The sequence below is a fragment of the Helianthus annuus genome, chromosome 4 (assembly GCF_002127325.2).
Source record: "Helianthus annuus cultivar XRQ/B chromosome 4, HanXRQr2.0-SUNRISE, whole genome shotgun sequence".
In the NCBI taxonomy this organism is placed as follows: Eukaryota; Viridiplantae; Streptophyta; class Magnoliopsida; order Asterales; family Asteraceae; genus Helianthus; species Helianthus annuus.
The window spans coordinates 99,364,154-99,381,479 of NC_035436.2; the positions used below are offsets into that span (position 1 = coordinate 99,364,154).

General features: G+C 37.5%; 1 protein-coding gene across 1 annotated transcript; it reads right to left on the reverse strand.

The window, feature by feature from the left end:
- Positions 1–5,092: 5,092 nt before the first annotated feature.
- Positions 5,093–6,160, reverse strand: LOC110869576. Its single transcript, XM_022118819.1, has 2 exons — positions 5,615–6,160; positions 5,093–5,179 (listed from the first exon to the last, which is right to left on the reverse strand). Exons 1-2 carry the CDS (start codon positions 6,158–6,160, stop codon positions 5,093–5,095), a joined length of 633 nt encoding a protein of 210 aa, XP_021974511.1.
- Positions 6,161–17,326: the final 11,166 nt, after the last annotated feature.

Here is a 17,326-nt window from a genome sequence, read left to right on the forward strand (position 1 = left end):
TTTTTCGTTGATTTGCTCGTCCCTAGTTGCCTCCAAAGCTGGGTCTTCTAAGCGTGAAAGATGATCTGCCGCGGTGTTTTCTGCTCCTCTTTTGTCTTTGATTTCGATATAAAATTCTTGGAGGAGTAAAATCCACCTAATCAAATGGGGTTTTGCGTCTTGTTTCTTGAAAAGGTATCGAATGGCTGCATGATTTGTATAGACTATTATTTTAGAAAGAACAAGATAAGAACGAAATTTATCAAGAGCAAATACCACAGCTAGTAATTCTTTTTCAGTTGTTGTGTAATTCTCTTGTGCATCGTTAAGTGTTTTACTAGCATAATAAATTGGGTGAAAATGCTTTTCTTTTCTTTGTCCCAAGACTGCTCCAACTGAAAAGTCACTTGCATCACACATGATTTCGAAAGGTAATTTCCAATCAGGCGCTATCATGATAGGTGCATTAACTAGCATTTCCTTAAGCGCAAGAAATGCTTGATTGCAATCCTTGTCAAAGATGAAAGGGGCATCTTTTTCAAGTAATTTCGTTAGAGGTCTTGCAATTTTAGAAAAATCTTTGATAAATCGTCTATAAAATCCGGCATGCCCTAAGAAACTTATGATTGCTCTAACGGAGGATGGTGGAGGTAATCGAGAAATAGTGTCTATTTTTGCTCGATCTACTTCCATTCCTTCGCTTGAGATTTTGTGACCGAGTACTATTCCCTCCGTTACCATGAAATGGCATTTTTCCCAATTAAGGGCGATGTTAGTTTCCTCACATCGGGATAGCATTCGTTCAAGGTTATCGAGGCATTGGTCGTATGAATCCCCAAAGATAGAAAAGTTGTCCATGAAGACTTCCATCGTTTTTTCTATCATGTCATGGAAGATAGCCACCATGCAACGTTGGAATGTTGCGGGGGCATTACATAGACCAAATGGCATGCGTCGATAAGCAAAAGTTTCGTAGGGACACGTGAATGTTGTCTTTTCTTGGTCTTCGGGTGCTATCGGGATTTGAAAGTAACCTGAAAAACCATCCAAGAAACAATAAAATTTATGACCAGATAATCTTTCTAACATTTGGTCAATGAAGGGTAAAGGAAAGTGATCTTTCCTTGTTGCTTCATTTAACCGTCTATAGTCTATACATACTCTCCATCATGTGACGGTTCTCGTTGGTATTATTTCATTAGTTATTACCGTCATACCTCCTTTCTTCGGAACTACTTGAACGGGACTTACCCAAGGACTATCGGAGATAGGGTAGATAAGTCCAGCGTCAAGTAATTTGATGACTTCGTTTTTAACCACTTCTTGGACATTTGGATTTACTCTTCGTTGTGGTTGTATTACCGATTTGTAGTCATCATTCACTAAAATTTTGTGCGTGCACATGGAAGGACTTATTCCTTTAATATCTACAAGCTTCCAAGCGATCACATTTTTATGTTTTTTCAAAAGTTTAATTAATTTTTCTTTTTCTATACTACTTAATTTAGACGAAATAATTACAGGTGATTTACCATCTTTGTCTAGAAAAGAATATTCCAAACCTTTTGGAAGTTCTTTGAGCTCAAGAGGTGGGTCTTTAGGAGACTCCTTATTTGGTAGTCATTTTGATCAAGAACTTTAAAAGTTTGTTCTATGGTGACCTCTTCTTCAACAAAGTGGTCCATCTTTTCACTTGTATCGGGTGGCTCATCTTCATCTTCAATTAGGGGGTCATTGTTGCCAAAAGGATATTTCATTGAGCGCTCAAGATCTATGCTCCTTTTGAATACCCCTAATTGAAGAGGTAGGTTGTTGTATTTCCGGTTTTTCAAAGCTTCATAAGTTTTTACAAAAGGTCGTCCCTACACTAGAGGAGCGTCATCAAGGATAACAAAGTCTGTTGGGATTACCAAGACATCCTCTACTATACCGATTGATTTTATTGTTTTCCGATCGGATAGAAAAATGGGTATTTGAAGTGAAGAAAAATCACTAATACTTAATTTTTCGAAAATGTAATTAGGCATTATGTTAACACAAAGATCTTTATCAATTGTGACGTTACTAATAAATGAATTTTGAAAGAAACATGGAACCGGTGTAATGTTAATTTCAAATGGGTCTTCTTTTATTAGCGAAGTTTGATCATTAGTTAACTTAACACTTACCATTTCGTCAATTTTAGTGTTTGTATTTAACTCTTTTAAAAACTTAGCATGAGTTGGTACTAAACAATAATTTTCAAAAGAAGGTGACAAGAGATTAATTTATTCAAAATTAGACTCTTTTTGAATTTTAACGCTATCGTCCTCACCCCTTTCGTTGTTTAGCTCATGTGTCGGTTTTTCACTTATTTGTTCTTCCATTTTGACTCTTCAACTATCGTTTCTTTATTTAATTCTTCTCTTGCACGGGACTCCTCTTCCCTTGCGCGATATTCTTTTATGTATCGCTCGATAGTTTTAAGTTTATCTAATATCCTATCGGTCACTTCGGTGATAGAGAAAGGATCGGGATCCTCAAAGCTTGAATCCAGTTGTTCGATCTTGGTTCCTCATAGTACTCATACGAAGTAGATGGTTCATACCATTGTTCTTCATTGTAAGCATATGATAGATAAGGGTCGTAATTTTGTTCTTCATAGTACTCATATGAGGTGGGTTGTTCACGCCATGGTTCCTCATATTAAGTATATGAAGGTGGTGGCTCATATCTTGATTCCTCAAAGTATGAGTATGAAGGTTCATACCTTGGTTCATCAAAATATGAGTATGAGGGAGAAGGTTCATACCTTTGGTCTTCATAGGATGTGTATGAAGTCGATGGCTCGTACCTGGGCTCCTCATAATAGTTGTATGAAGTGGATGGTTGAGATAATTTGTAATATTGAACCGAGTGCGGTTACCACAATTAGTGCAATAGTCTCTTCTATAATCATCCTCCTCATAGGTGTAGTTGTAGCCTCCTGAGTATTGATCCATAAGAATCACTCAACAGACCACAACAGAGTCTCGGGACTAGAAAACAAAAATAAAGACGGAAACAGAGGCTGGACACGGCCCCGTGTTCCGTGGACACGACCCGTGTTCAGGATCTGTATCTGGGCGTTAAATTTAAGTTACTGGTTTCATTGAGCACGGGGGCGTGTTCAGTGAGCACGACCCCGTGTTCAGACTCTGTATCTGGGTGTTTTATTTAAAATATGCAGCACGGCCCCGTGTTCAGTGAACACGGCCCCGTGTTCACGCTACTGTAATGCAAACTAAACTAAAATGCAGAAAAATTTGCTCGCGTTTTGAAAAAGTTTTGAAAAACTGATTAGGTCGTCGACTTTAAGCTTTCTTAAAATCCTTGTGTCCCGGGCAACGGCGCCAAAAACTTGATGCGTGTGAAGTGTTATATATATTAGGTGTATATTTTAAGCCCTTTTACACTTTTTAGCAAGTTTTAAATTTATAAAACACGATATTTACTAACACTAAACACACATATGGGCAAGTGCACCCATTGTAGTAGGGATTATCTTAGTTATTGTAGTAGGCCCCTCTTTTGAAGGCGACGTTACCCTCAACCTAGTAGTTTGAGTCAGCAAGGATACAATCCTAAAGGGTCGGATTATTGAAAGATAATTAATTAAGTTATTAATGCATAATGTGGTAGGCCCCTCTTTTGAAGGTGACGTTACCCTCGGCTAAGTAGTCTGAGTCAGCAGGGATACAGTCCTAAGTAGCCGGGTTAAAGTTTTAATAGTAGTTTAACTTATGAGGGGCTCAAAGAGTTTGGACCCCCGCCATCCAATACCGTTGGGTATTGAAGGAGGTCCTACTAAATTTAACCCAGGTCCTTTGCAGGATCTATACACTGAACAATGGCAAGACTCTTACCAAACCATTCCCTTAACCCCCGACCAGGTAGCCAACATACCTCCATATAGACCGTGGAGATATGAATGGTGAAAATCTTTTATTTTATATAGACAGTAAAATAATGCCAAGACACCACGGACAAACGATAAGGAAGAATCACCTTCAACATAAGAAACTAGTTATCAAAGTCATTAATACATAACCAAATAAAAAGTGCAAAAGATTAAAAATAAAAAGTATTACACTAAACACTTGTCTTCACCAAGTGTTGTAAGAGACTTAGGCAAACATGGCCTTTGATTGTCAAGAACTCATACGATCAATCTTGGATCCCGAGACGACCACACACTATATGATGGACAATGGATGATGGTGGTGGATGATGGTGTTGTGATGGTGGTGGGTGGTGGGTGAAGTGTGAGAGAGGCGGTGTTCCAAGGGATGAGTTGCAAGACCTCCAAGCATTCCTATTTATAGGCTGAACAGAAGCTCGGGCACGGCCCTGTGTCCATTGGGCACGGCCCTGTGTCCATCCTCCTCTCTTTCTTCATTAAATGCAGTTTGTCTGCATTAGTTGACCACGCCCCCGTGTCCTCTGAGCACGACCCCGTATGCAGAAGCATATTTGTACTATTAAGATTTGCCTGGATTTCGCGAATCGTATAGTTGACCAAGGCCCCGTGTCCGCTGAGCACGGCCCCATGGTGGGCGATGGAAGCTTCTACCACTTTGTCTTTTCTGCTGACACTTGGGCACGCCCCCGTGCTCATTGAGCTCGGGGCGTGTTCAGCCTTCTGTTTCCTTGTTTTGCTTGGGAAGATGCTGTCGGGGGGTCGGGCATGCCACGTTTGTTCTTTTTCTTGTATTTGTGCTAGATTTAGTTGCCTTTTTTTCTTCTTTTATTCATTTGAGCTCATTTAATCCTGAAAATACAAAAGGAAGACAAAATAACACTTTTTCCAACATTAGTACTAAAAAAAGGTTAGTTTTATGCCACAATTGATGTAATTTATATGTTGCATTTTGTGCACATCATCAATGTTATCTGGCAATTGATCTACCATGTTGAAAGCTTTTTCGACCTTTTCATTATCATAAAATGCAAACTTTTCCGATGGTGGAACTTGATGAAACTCTGAGCCAATGCCCTTTTTGTTTTGCTCAGAATCTTTTCCATCCGGTTTTATATTGAAAATTCTTTCAAGCACATATGACGACGCATGATAACTTTTTAACTTGTTGTTATCCTATTCTAAATCAGCAATCTGACACTTAAGCTTATCAACATCCTCAATATAAGGATTTACAACTTGTTGCTTTATTTCATACTGTTGCTTAAACATATTAGTTGTTTCAGAACAGTAATTCAATTGTGATTGAACAAATTTCATTTCACTTTTCACCTTTTCATATGACTCTTTTGTAATGTGATATGCCAATTTTATTGAATCATATTCTTTTTTCATTACTTAACAAACATTTTCTTTTTGAGAACATTCTTCCGTTATTTTCAAAACTTTTTCTTTCAACTTTTCATTTTCTTTTTCTAAATTTTTACATTTTTCTGAAATCTTTTCATCATTTTCTTTTAAAATCTTTTCATTTTCAAACATTTCTTTGTATTTATTTTTAAAAACTTCTTCTATCTTAGTAAATTCAATATCTCTTGTTCTGAACTTTTCGTCTTTCTCAGTACAAGCACTACACGTTTCCATGCATTTCTTGCACTGTTCAACGTTTTTGATTTGAGTTTCAGAATCTGAATTTACCTCAGTGATTGGCACCTCGGTGTTTACTGCAACTTCCGATTGATCAGCATCTTTCTTTTTCTCATCACCAGCACCAGCATCACTCTTCACTTCACCCGAACTTTCTAGCTTCTCCTCAACTTCTTCAACTTGCTGTTCTTCTGTAACAGCTTCTTGTTCAACAACTCTTTCTTCTACCTTCTCTTCCTCAACAATCTTCTCATTTTCAATAACTTTCACTTCTTCAACTTTAACTTCCTCAGCGACCTTTTTCAAATCGTTCACCATCTCATCAACACTCTTCTTCATTCTTTCTTCATCCCTCTTCCTCAAACTTGAAATCATAACATCTCTAAGGTGTTTTTCAAATTTTTTTACGTATGTTTTGTCTTTCCCAATATTTGTATAATACTCAATGGATCGAGGAACTTCCAAAAGAACATCATCAAAAACTATGTCCTTTTTGGGAACAACAGGTTCACCATTTCTGTTGACATAGCATTCTCGCTTCTTATCCCATCTCTTATTGCTGACAGCACTCTCATACTCTTCTTGCATTTCATCCATTCTGTTCCAAGCAATGTTTCTTTCTCGGTATGTTTTTTCTCTCAGAATCTCTTCTCATGTTTTCTCTTTGATTTCAGCAACAATTTCATAATGTTTGCCTTGTGATATTTTTCTGCCATGAGCAGTGACTTTATCATCAACACAATCTTCTTCATTTCTTTTCTTGATCTCAGCAGCCAATCCTGATTCAGATGGAATGTATTTGTCCCAACTGAAACCTTCTGCCACTTTTTCATCATCTTGATGGATAAGTAAGGCTTTCTTCTTGCTTTCAATCATTTTCGGCTCTTCTTTGCTTCGGTGGTAAATCGCCTTTCTATAATAATCATCATTGAAAGGATTTTCATTTCCATCAACTGTAGAATTATGACACTCTCTCTTGAAATGTCCTCTTTGCTTGCATTTGAAACAAGTCACTTTGGATTTATCAAATCCTAGCTTAGTTGATGGACCACCGATAGACTGTTTTCCAGTAATCTCCATATATCTCTAAGCTCTTCTAATGCAACTCGCTAAACACCAGCGAATATCGATAAGTTCCATCTCTTCTGGATCAATCTGGTCATAGTCTTCTTTGGTTAATTCAGAATTTCCATTTTTTCCAGCTACTAGACCTTCATAAGATTCCAGAACAGATGCAAGAAAACTCATTTGTTGCTTGGCTGCATTGATGCTCATAGATGGAGAATTCTTCAATTTGAGAGCAATTTTGCAGAGAACTTCTTCAGATTCTTCAACACTTGATTTTGATGAAGACGAATGATATCAAGGATTGTAGCTTGATGAGCTTGTCGGAGGTTCTTTTGTCTTCACACCACTGAATGCTGTTTTTGGTGATTCACTATATGCCGTCTTTGGTGATTCACTAACTTTCACCGAAGGTATGTTACCTTTGTAATAAAGACCAACATTTTGAAGATGCGAAGAATTGTTCATCTTGCTTTGCTTTTGAAGCTCCAGTTCATGACTTTCAATTTTTTCTATCAAGACATCAAGAGAAATTGTATCATATATAGCATCAGTTTTCAATATGAATACAAACGTTTGCCACTGATCAGCTCTTGGTAACGCTTCTATGATCTTATCAATTATTTCTTCTCGAGTTTTCACAATGCCAAAACGATCAAGTTCAATTTTTAGATGGCCAAATCTCTCTATCGTTTGTCTAACTAATTCACCTTTCAAACTATCGAACAAATCAAATTCCTTTTTTAATAATGCGATTTTGTTTTTCTTGATTTGTTTACCCCCCTCAGCTTTAACCCGTAAAGCTTCCCAAACAAATTTTGATGACCCGTCATGTTGAAGTAAAGCAAACAAATCATGTCTAATTGATGATTGAATCAAAGCAATCATTCTCTGTTCAGCTGCGAATTCAGATTTGTCTTCTTTGGATAAGCTTTTGAGTGGAAGATCTTCTCCTTTATCATTGACTGGCCTACTATAACCAAACTCCAAACAAAACCAGCTTTCATGCACGTAAGCTTTTGCCCAGTTGATAAAACGTTCTTTCCACCAAGTGTAATCTTCAATGCTTTCGAGCGTTGGTGGTTTTGAATGTGTTCCGTAGAAATTATCATGTTTGATATTTTCATTGATTGCTTTTGTTATAGCTTTTGGTGTAACAGTTGAGGTTTTGGAAGACTCGGACGTAAACGCGTTGTAAAACATGTTGTAGAACTCTTCAGCCATGATATTACTTCCACGAATCTCAGCTCCTTTGAATCAGCTTGAATCAAGCAAACAAACAAACAAACGATCAGTTTAAACACTATCAAACAACTGAATCAGACTGATACTCGAACTGATGAAAATTCAGTGTGGACAAAAGTTCAAGTTGTCAAACCGTGCAAACTGCTATGACCGGGATCACATTCAAATGACCTGACCCTTTCAAACGACTTTACACAACTTCAAAACGAACTGGAGTTTAAACTAGTGTGAACTGGGTCAAAATGATATGACCTGGGTTCTTTAAACAACCTGATATAAAACCACGCGATCTGGACCTCCCTGCGAACTGAACTTATCTTTCAACCTTTACTCTCATGCAAAAATTAAAGTTTTCACATGCACTAATGAAGTATTAATTGTGCCGACAATCAATAATCACATGCAATCAGAATATCATGGCCGACAAATTTTAGCAAAACAATTTCTAAATGGACCGAAACTATTGTCACATAATCACATGGGCCGATGTAAAGTGGACTGACAACACTTATTAATTGTTTCACATGCACACCGATGATTTAATGTTTCACATGCAATCTTTAAGTGGTGGTCGACAAAGTCTCTTATGATATAAATTGTGATTGGACCAAACAACTAAGAACAATTGGGCCGAAAATTCAATTTACTCTGATTGGACCGATTTATTGTATAGTGGGCTGACACATGCAAATTACTTAACCAATTTTAGTATTCATTCACAATGGACAGTCGACAACATCAATGTGTTCTTAAATCTATTGGGCCGATGAATAGTGATCACGTGATGACTTTTCAATTTCAAGATTATCAGCTGACAAGTTTAAATCTCAATACAATTTTATTGGGCCACACAATGAATCTGACTTTTTCATGCATCTCGACAAGCTATTATTTGTTATATGTTGGAATTTAATTGGACCGATTACTTCTTAACAATTAATGGATCAGTGCAGACTATTGTATCACGTGAACTGCTGAGACACTTTCAAACGGAAATAGACATTTCACATTCAAACGAAATTACGATCTGTTCAAGAAGGATTAATGACTTTCACGCGAAATCTTCAAACGAAATATGCACTTTTCACACGGAATACCTAATTCCGTGCGAAATCAGATGTGATTTCAAACGGAATATGCACTTTCACACGGAATTAAGATGTTTTCAAACGGAATACGATGTTTTCAAACGGAATAAGATGTTTTCAAACGGAATTAAGATGTTTTCAAACGGAATATGATGTTTTCAAACGGAATAAGATGTTTTCAAACGGAATTAAGATGTTTTCAAACGGAATTAAGATGTTTTCAAACGGAATAAGATGTTTTCAAACGGAATTAAGCTGATGTCACTAGGTATCGGACACAAAATCTCAGATTTCTCTCAAACGGCTGGGAATTAGGATCTGAAACTTTATAGGGTTGTAGATCAGGTGTTTTCGCACAACATACCCGAAAATCAGCAATTTGGACCGTAAAAACTCGTTCAATTTGACGAAAATCAGTTAAAAACGTGAAAAATGAAAAAGATGAAGAAATAGATGAAATCTGGATGAATTTGGATCTGAAATCGATGAAATCATGAGCGGAAATGTGTGTTGGATCAGTGCAATCGAGCTCCTGCTCTGATACCACTTGTAGGACCGGTTTTGACTCCGAAACGATTGCGAAACGAACGTGTGACGTGCGGAATCCATACACGAACGTGACCTAACACACAAGACGTAAAATAAACGTGATTCTATTAGAAATCTAACAAGAACAAGCACCTCGAATCACTTTCTCTCTCTAGATTCCCTCTCTAGATCTAGAGCTCTTCAAAACACAAATGAGCCAAAAGTCTCTAATCTATGACATAACCTCCCTATTTATAGTCCTTGGCTTTTAATGAGATTTCTCATTATTACAATTATGCCACTTTGCCTTTTTGTCTAGCTATCACTAATATAACGGCTCGTTTTCTTCTGTTTCTCACTACGGCTCGGATTGACGAAGGTGATAGACATAAGTGCACTAACATAGACATGATCTGGATTAAATGGATCCTCAAAGCCTGGAGGTTGACAAACATAAACCTCTTCTTGAATCTTACCATAGAGGAATGCACATTTAATGGCCATTTGATACACCTTGATGTTGTGGTTGACAGCAAAGGCCAGAAATAATCTGATAGCTTCAAGTCTTGCTACAGGGGCAAATGTTTCATCATAGTCAATGCCCTCTTCTTGTCTAAAACCTTGAACCACAAGCCTGGCTTTATTCTTGACAACAATGCCCCTTTCATCAGTTTTGTTTTTAAAGACCCACTTTGTGCCAATAGGACTTACATTCTCTGGCAGTGGTACAAGCTCCCATACTTGTTGTCTTTTGAACTGTTGGAGCTCTTCTTGCATGGCTTCTACCCAACTATTGTCTTTTAGTGCCTCTTGGTACTTGACTGGCTGATGGAGAGATAGAAAGCCAGCAAAAAGATAAATGTTTTGGGATTGACTTCTTGTGAGCACCCCTTCATTGATCTTGCCAATAATTTGATCTGGTGGATGAGATTTCAAGAAGATCAACTCTCCTTGGTATGGAACAATGGCATTAAGTGGTGAAGGCTGCAGATGTGAGTCATCTGAGCTAGCCACTGCTGGTGACTTTGATGATCCAGCAGTGGCTTCAAAAGGTGGTGGAATAGGAGGTAATGGTGAGGACACATGCTGACTTCGATCCACTGTTTGAGGACTTTTGTCAGCAGTGTTTGGATGATGAGGAAGCATTGGTTAAGGGGCTACTTTGGTCAACAACTGTTGAGGTAGCAGTGGTTGAGCTTTGACAACTGTTTTGAACACTTGCTGCTCTTCCCATTGTGGCAGACTTTCGTTGAGGAATGATGATCTCATACCCATATTCTGGTGATGAATTCTCAGATGGACCTGCACTGTTAGTCTTGACAGCAGTATTTTCAAAAGTGAATTTATCAAGATCAAACAAATCTGCATGATTTGCTGGGATTTTCAGTGATGAAAGTTCACTGAAGTTTACATTCAAAGTTTCTTCCACTGTTTTGGTCCTTGTGTTAAACACTTTGTAGGCCTTAGCAGTGGTTGAGTATCCCAGGTGATAACCACAATCAATTTTGGCTGCAAACTTTGAGATAGAATCTTTTAAGTTTAAAATGAAGCATGGGCAGCCAAAAACTTTGAAATATGAGATTAATGGCTTTATTTTATACAGCAGTTCATAAGCAGTCTTTTGATGTCTGGGTTGATTAAAACTTTGTTTTGGACATAGCAACCAGTGTTTACTGCCTTTGCCCAAAAAGTTAATCGCAAACCTGAATCTGCAAGCATGGTTCTGGCAGCCTCAATCAAAGTTCTGTTCTTTCTTTCAACAACCCCATTTTGTTCTGGTGTCCTTGGAATGCTGTATTACCTCATAATTCCTTTTGACACACATAAATCATCCAACTCCTTGTTCCTGAACTTTGTGCCATTGTCACTTCTGAAGATTTTTACTGGAAGGTCAAACTGCTTTTCAACCTGTTTCACAAAGTCTTGCAGAATGCCTGCAGTCTCATCTTTTGAGTGTAAAAAGTAAGTCCATGTAAACCTAGAAAAGTCATCAACAATAACCAAACAATATCTCTTTTTCTTTAGACTCATGACTTTAACTGGGCCAAACAAATCCATATGAAGCATTTGCAAACATTTGGTTGTTTTGGACACATCAATGGATTTGTAGGAGCTTTTATGTTGTTTTCCTTTTAGACAGGAAACATAATGCTCAGGACAGGTGAACAATTTTTGAGGTAAACCTCTTACTAACCCCTGTTTTGAAATGGCAGTGATTGTCTTAAGATTTGTTGTTAGTGCATTACGTCTATTGACTTCGTCTTGTATCATGTATTAGAAAAGGTTAGGATAAAGTGCACGAGGTTCGAGAGTCGAAGATGAGTGGTTATACAAGAGGTTTCGCTCATATGGACAATGTCCATAAAAGCGAAACTACTTGTAACATGGTTTTTAGTTTTTGTCAAAAATAGAAAATTTCAAAAATATGAGTTGATTGAATACGCCGAAACCCTCACGGCTGAACAAACATGATTACTTTCACCAGATTAAAAAACGGTTTTCAAACTGTAAAAATCAGTGTGTTGTAAATCATGCGGGTACCTTATGTTAGTTTTTCTACTAATTGTGCTAAATAGTATGTTATGTTTTCTGTAATTCGGTACACGAGAAGCAGAACATGGATGGCGAGACAAAGCTATCAGCATCGTGTTGTCAAATTTCTTTTAATGGTTTTGCATTTTAGGGGGAGAAAAATTGTCAGAAAATACAAAAACATTAGAAAATTTGAAAAAGCCAAAAACATGATAAAATTCAAAAATTTGAGTCTTGCATAAAAAGAGGAGATGATAGAACATCAGTAGACAGTTATGGTATGCTAAAGAATTGTAAAGAATTAATAAGCATTAAACAGTCTCACTGATGATATGTCGATAGGTTTTTATACACTTAGTAAACTTTTTCGGGATATAAACCAAAATTCAAACACTTGCTTATTTCGTGGGGAACACTACTTGGATATATAGGTAACCCCTGAAATCTCGTTTGAAAGGTCCCTTATTCTGAGATACAAGGTCTTTATACTCAGGGATATCTGGGGTATTATTCCGGGACTTCTGCTGAATGGAAGTTCTGACCTAGTCCCCGAATAATACTTTCCGCAAATGCTTGAAACATAGCATCGCCCTCAGCAAGCTGATGAAACAATAAAATTGATAGTCGCTGCTGTTGTAATCAAAAGATCCTCTGAAGGGGACACACCGAAAAGTCGAAGCCGTCATCTCTCTGCGTATACGGAAGTATCGACCTGAGCTCTCACGGCCCTCGCATTTAACCCCTGGCAGATATCATCTGTGGTATACTCACCTGTAAGACTGAATATTGGGATCTGGATACGGGAGTATATTCAAGAGGTGGGACACATGAATGAGTTTAAGTTCTTAAAACGTCTAATTCGTATCCTGAATCAATTGAAATTTGTATGAAAATTTAAGTGGATCAGTATATCGACAATCTAAGTGAATTGTTTAATTCTTAATGTGTAATTAAGCTCAACGGTACTTGTGACTTGTCAAAAACTGATATGATCCTCTGACGCATACTCAAACAAAAATATTGTCTGTAAATATGTTTGTATATATTTCTTTACTACTTTATATTTTCAGAAAATACAAAAAGATTTTGATTTCTGCTTTATTTTCGATAAACCGATGTCTGAAATGCTGAGTTTCAAAATCTAAGTAAGCTGATTGTGTTTCTGAAAATAAAACAAGTTCACTAATTTGATATTTGAATTAAAATCAAAAATTTCAAAAACAGTTTGTGATATCTCCAAGGTCATTAGTTTGGACTTGGAAGATTAACTGTGAGGGAGTTGGATTCTTTAACATTGCCATATCTGTAAAGTTTGTTGATAGGGGAGTGGTTTAGAGAAGGTAATTGATAATACGAAAACATTGTATTTATGAATGTTTGAGTGGCTGCAGATAGTCCAGACTACGATCCTGAGAGCAGAGTCTAAGGGGGAGTCTGAAGTCAAGCATGAAGCAAAGAGAAGCTTGTAGATGGAAAGCTAGGCGTCGATCCCTAAGCACGGAAGCTTGATGATAGGGGGAGTCTGAAGCTGATAGAAGAAGAGAAAGATTGAAGGATGCTTACAATGTTACAACTTGAAAGAATAGGCAGAATGATCAAGACTGAAGATGTGTCATATTGAAGATTAGTCACTGAAGACTTCGTCAATATTCGAGGGGGAGTATGTTAGTGCATTACGTCTATTGACTTCGTCTTGTATCATGTATTAGAAAAGGTTAGGATAGGATATCCAGTGCACAAGGTTCGAGAAACGAAATTGAGAATTTAAGGATGTAGTTTCGCTCATATGGACATATCCATATAAGCGAAACCATAACAACAGTTTCGCTCATATGGACTGTCCATATAAGCGAAACCCTGTGTAGTATATATAGGTGCTTTTGTTGATTCATTTGGTATCGCGACCTTCGGAAGTGTAACGAAGTGCTGCCAAAATTTGTCCAGGATTGTAATCATTGTTAAATGCAATATAAGTGACAGATATTAGAGTATCAAGTTGTTTACACATCTAGTTCTCTGATTCCGCCTTTGAACTGGACTTAAAGCTCTTCTGATCGACTCAGTCGGGTCAAACAACGATCCTACATTTGTGTGCCCCAATCTTCTGTGCCATAGTTCTGTCTCTTTGTTTGATGCAGCTGAGAACAGGCAGGCATCAGTTCTGGGGCACTCTTTTGACATATCAACAACATAAACATTGTCACTTCTTTGAGCAACAAGTTTAGATTTACCATTTTTTATTATTGCTTCAATCTTTTCAACCATTTTTGGTCCAACAATCCTACAACTGTGACAACTCGAACTTTAGACCTATTTGTGTAACGACATGTGTGACACCTGTGTCACTTCAACCATCAAACAAATGCCAAACCAAGGAAATATTGTATTTCATACTTGGGATTTGTATAAATATGTGTATGCTTTGCACATATCAATTCTTGTTCAATTTCATACTCTACAACGCTTTCTGGAGAATTATACGCAAACTGGTGCATAAACGTACTCAGTTTAATGCGACAAATACTCCGGGAGACCATCATACACTTAACATACCTTAAATAACCTTTACATAACTTAGAAATAAGTTTTGAAGGCTTTGGTATGGCAAAAACAAGTTAATTCGCTTACAGGGACTAAACTTGACAAACTGCGAAAGTATGCCAATTTGAACTGTAACGAACATTCCGGAACATGTCCATAAGTTAAACATACCATATATATCCTTTACATAGCTTAGAAATAGGCTTTGAGGGGTTTGGTATGCTAAAACAAACTTTTGGATCATTCAGGGGCTAAAAGTGTCAAAAAGTGCACAAGTTTGCACTTTCGCGCATAACCTACGTTCTGAATACATTCGGACATCCAAAAATTTATGTAAGCATTATAATATTATGCCTTAGTGTTTGGCATGAGAAAAATCCATTCGTCGCGTCATTTGGATCATCTTTCGCGCTTATGCGCATTCCGTCGTAATTAAGCGAACATCGCGATCGTACGGCCAAACGAACCGACATCCGGAATATTTTTGAGCATATTTCAAGTCCCCTACACTTTAACTTCATCTTAGAGCCTTGAAATGAGGTTAACGGGGCTTAAACGTGCCAAAAATGGGCCAAAATACGTGTTTCTGAAGTGCAGGGACCAAAATTGAAAATTCTGGTCTGGGAACCTTAGGCGGGGCGCGTAAGGATTTGCCAAATCCTTAGGCGGGCCGCGTGAACATGTCTGACAGAAAGATTTTGCATTTAATGCAGAATCTGGCCTTTCGTTCGATCAAGGGGCGATGCCTTTTCACCCAATGAAGAGCCAAGGGTCAAGTTCACTGAACTTATCCACTGGACACATGTACGCACGAGATCAAGGCACGATATTCGATAAAACGATCCTAACGGTTCCACTTTTCCTATAAATACCCCCCCCCTTTGTGTAAAAATCACAAAATCAGATCTTAAAGCTCTAAGTTGAAACCATTGTTTCATATCTGAGCTATTTGGTCTTGATTAGCACTCGGGGACCCTCCGTAAGTCTTCTTTCGCTCTTTTATTCGCTTTTCGAGTCCGAAAGTCAACGTTTTGTTGACTTTCTGCATTGACCAGCTTATGGTCGATGCGAAGTTCATGGAACTTCATAACGTGAGCGTGATCACGATGGTTATAGTCCGTAGTGACTATACCTACTAATCACCACGTTAACTAGGCTCAGTGACGAGTCGTAGTTTCGGCCAAAATGCGCATTCTTGCGTATTTTGTAACCAAACTACTCGTGGGCATCAAAGCCGTTTGTTTTGATGCCAAACCTGTTTCTAAACTTAGTTAAGCATGTTCTAACATGCTTAGCTCGTCACTTTTAGTTTAGTGCTTATATAGGGTCGTAAGGTAAGCGATTTAAACCATCGCTTATACTTTCGAACCCGACCCATTTGGTCGGTCATTAGGACCCGACCAAACACATTAGGTGACCATCGCTATAACCTTCCGAGGTTATACCGTGTGGTCGCAATGTTAGGCGTTCCGAACGCGTTCTACGCGAACGACGCGTAGGGTAGCATAAGCTACCTAAACAGGTCGTGATGGACCGTAAGCACTTAGATTAGGTTTCATTTTAGTATGTAGGCTTTGCTAAGCCATATTACACGAGTCTCCATACTCGTTTGGTTTACGAACCCGCGTACTGTCCGATCCTTCCGATTTGGTCCGGTATATTAACATAAGCTACCTATTAGGTGCCGTTGATATTCCGTGATCTTTAGCATTATCCGGTTATTATACAAGGAATCCAAAGCAATCTCAGGTGAGTACATAGAACCCCATCTTTTACTGTTTTCCAAACTGTTTTGGGGTGAAGCATGTGTACCTATCTGTTATTTTCATGATTTCAAAGTATAATTGATTATACATGTTAGTATTTATCTTTTGACAAACTAAATGACTATCTATGGTTTAAACACTGATTTCTCAAGGACTACAAAAGTAATTGTTGGAATAGTACTTATTTTGTTCACCAGACCGATTGGTAGTATGATATAGCGCTATAGGACTAGACACCCCATTCCTGTTGTCATGGAATGTCTGAAACCAATTTGTTTCTCCATCCAAATAGGGATTTCCTTTGTGGTATCCTTATAGTCTCAAAGGTGTAGTTTGATGCACCAGGTCTGAATGAATTCTTAAATCGCACCTTTAAAGTATATTTTGATATACTCCCAAAAAGTATAGTTTGATATACTCTCATGTGTGGTATTGTACAGAACCAACATATATTTTGTAATCATCCAAAGCATATTGTGATATGTTACTTACATAACTAAAACATGGTTTAATGTGTTATTTATAAATCCAAGGTATACTTGTAATATACTACGGAAAACTATTATTTTGAACAACTAAAGTATATTTAATATACCATCTATCAAACGATTTGGTTTTGGTTAGTGTTTAGATAACGGAACGAGTGTAATGTGATGAAAACATGGTAGATACGCCGCTGGTACTTCTTATATATAAGTGTTTTCATTGCATTACATACCGTGGCGTTATTTAGTACACTTGGGTTAACAATATTGGAACTGAAATATATTTTAATATATTACTTATTCAACTTTCTTAAAACCAAGGTATATTTTATATATACCATAAACGTTTTATTAAAACATTGTTTTTCAAACAACTTAACTTATACAAACTCATTTTACATGGTTATTCAGTTAACCATACATTATTCTCTTATTTATACATATCATCTGATCCTATCGTTTTTCAAATGATTTACAAGACAAAGCAAATTTACAAAGTTCATGACTAAACAT

Bases quoted from the DNA above. Each gene is read 5' to 3' on its own strand.
- LOC110869576 (XM_022118819.1), bottom strand. From the start codon at position 6,160: ATGGATGAAATGCAAGAAGAGTATGAGAGTGCTGTCAGCAATAAGAGA. The intron at 5,180-5,614 runs GTAAATTCAGAT...AATATGTTTAAG, and splicing joins CCGAGGTGCCAATCACTGAG to CAACAGTATGAAATAAAGCA.